This window comes from Octopus bimaculoides, chromosome 3 (assembly GCF_001194135.2).
Source record: "Octopus bimaculoides isolate UCB-OBI-ISO-001 chromosome 3, ASM119413v2, whole genome shotgun sequence".
Classification (NCBI taxonomy): Eukaryota; Metazoa; Mollusca; class Cephalopoda; order Octopoda; family Octopodidae; genus Octopus; species Octopus bimaculoides.
In genome coordinates this window covers 25,062,005-25,062,658 of record NC_068983.1, presented here as the reverse complement: position 1 = coordinate 25,062,658, position 654 = coordinate 25,062,005, and the positions used below count along the sequence as shown (strand labels likewise).

General features: G+C 35.8%; 1 protein-coding gene across 1 annotated transcript in view; it reads right to left on the bottom strand.

The window, feature by feature from the left end:
- The window catches only part of LOC106870461 (protein inturned), a 99,839-nt gene that overhangs the window by 40,844 nt on the left and 58,341 nt on the right, over positions 1 to 654 (bottom strand). Inside the window, exon 11 of the mRNA XM_052966717.1 lies at positions 243 to 464. Within this exon, the coding sequence (XP_052822677.1) occupies positions 243 to 464 (222 nt within the window). The remainder of the gene's footprint in view (positions 1 to 242; positions 465 to 654) is intronic.

Sequence of the window (654 nt, the reverse complement as noted above, 5' to 3'; positions counted from 1 at the left end):
GTCTTTCGTCCTTTAGGGGTCGATAAAATAAGTATTAGTTGGGTCAATTTAATCGACTATGCCTCTACCCACAAAAATTCAGGCTTTGTGCCTGTAGCAGATAGGATTATATTTATTTATTTATTTGTCTATTTGTCCATTTATTTATTTTGAGATAAATAGATTCGTTTAAATAGATTTAATGCTGATGAAATATAGGTGTATATTTAATCAATGCTAAAAGAAAATGGCTTTATACATACCTGCCCAACAATGAAAATGAAACATTTCTCTGGTTTCCGATTGTATCCTGCAGGCAACAGCATTTCATTAGCGTTTTGAAGACGCGATAAGAACACTTCATGCCAAACAATTAACTCGCTGAAATTATGTTCCTGACTGAAAGACACCAATCCAAGGCTTTGACATAGGAGCCAAGCGTCAAGCAAATCCGATGTTTCCAAGTGACTGCATATTACATGACCCTATAGAAAGCAAAAATTGATTTTAGTTGCTGCAAATAATTAGATACGGCCGTGCTGGGACACTGCTTTAAAGGATTTAGTCGAATAAAGTGCCCCAGTATTTATTTTTCTAATTTGTTTCTTATTCTATCCATAATCTTTTGTGAACCGCTGAGTTACGGGGACGTAAACAAAGCAACAGCGGTTGCCA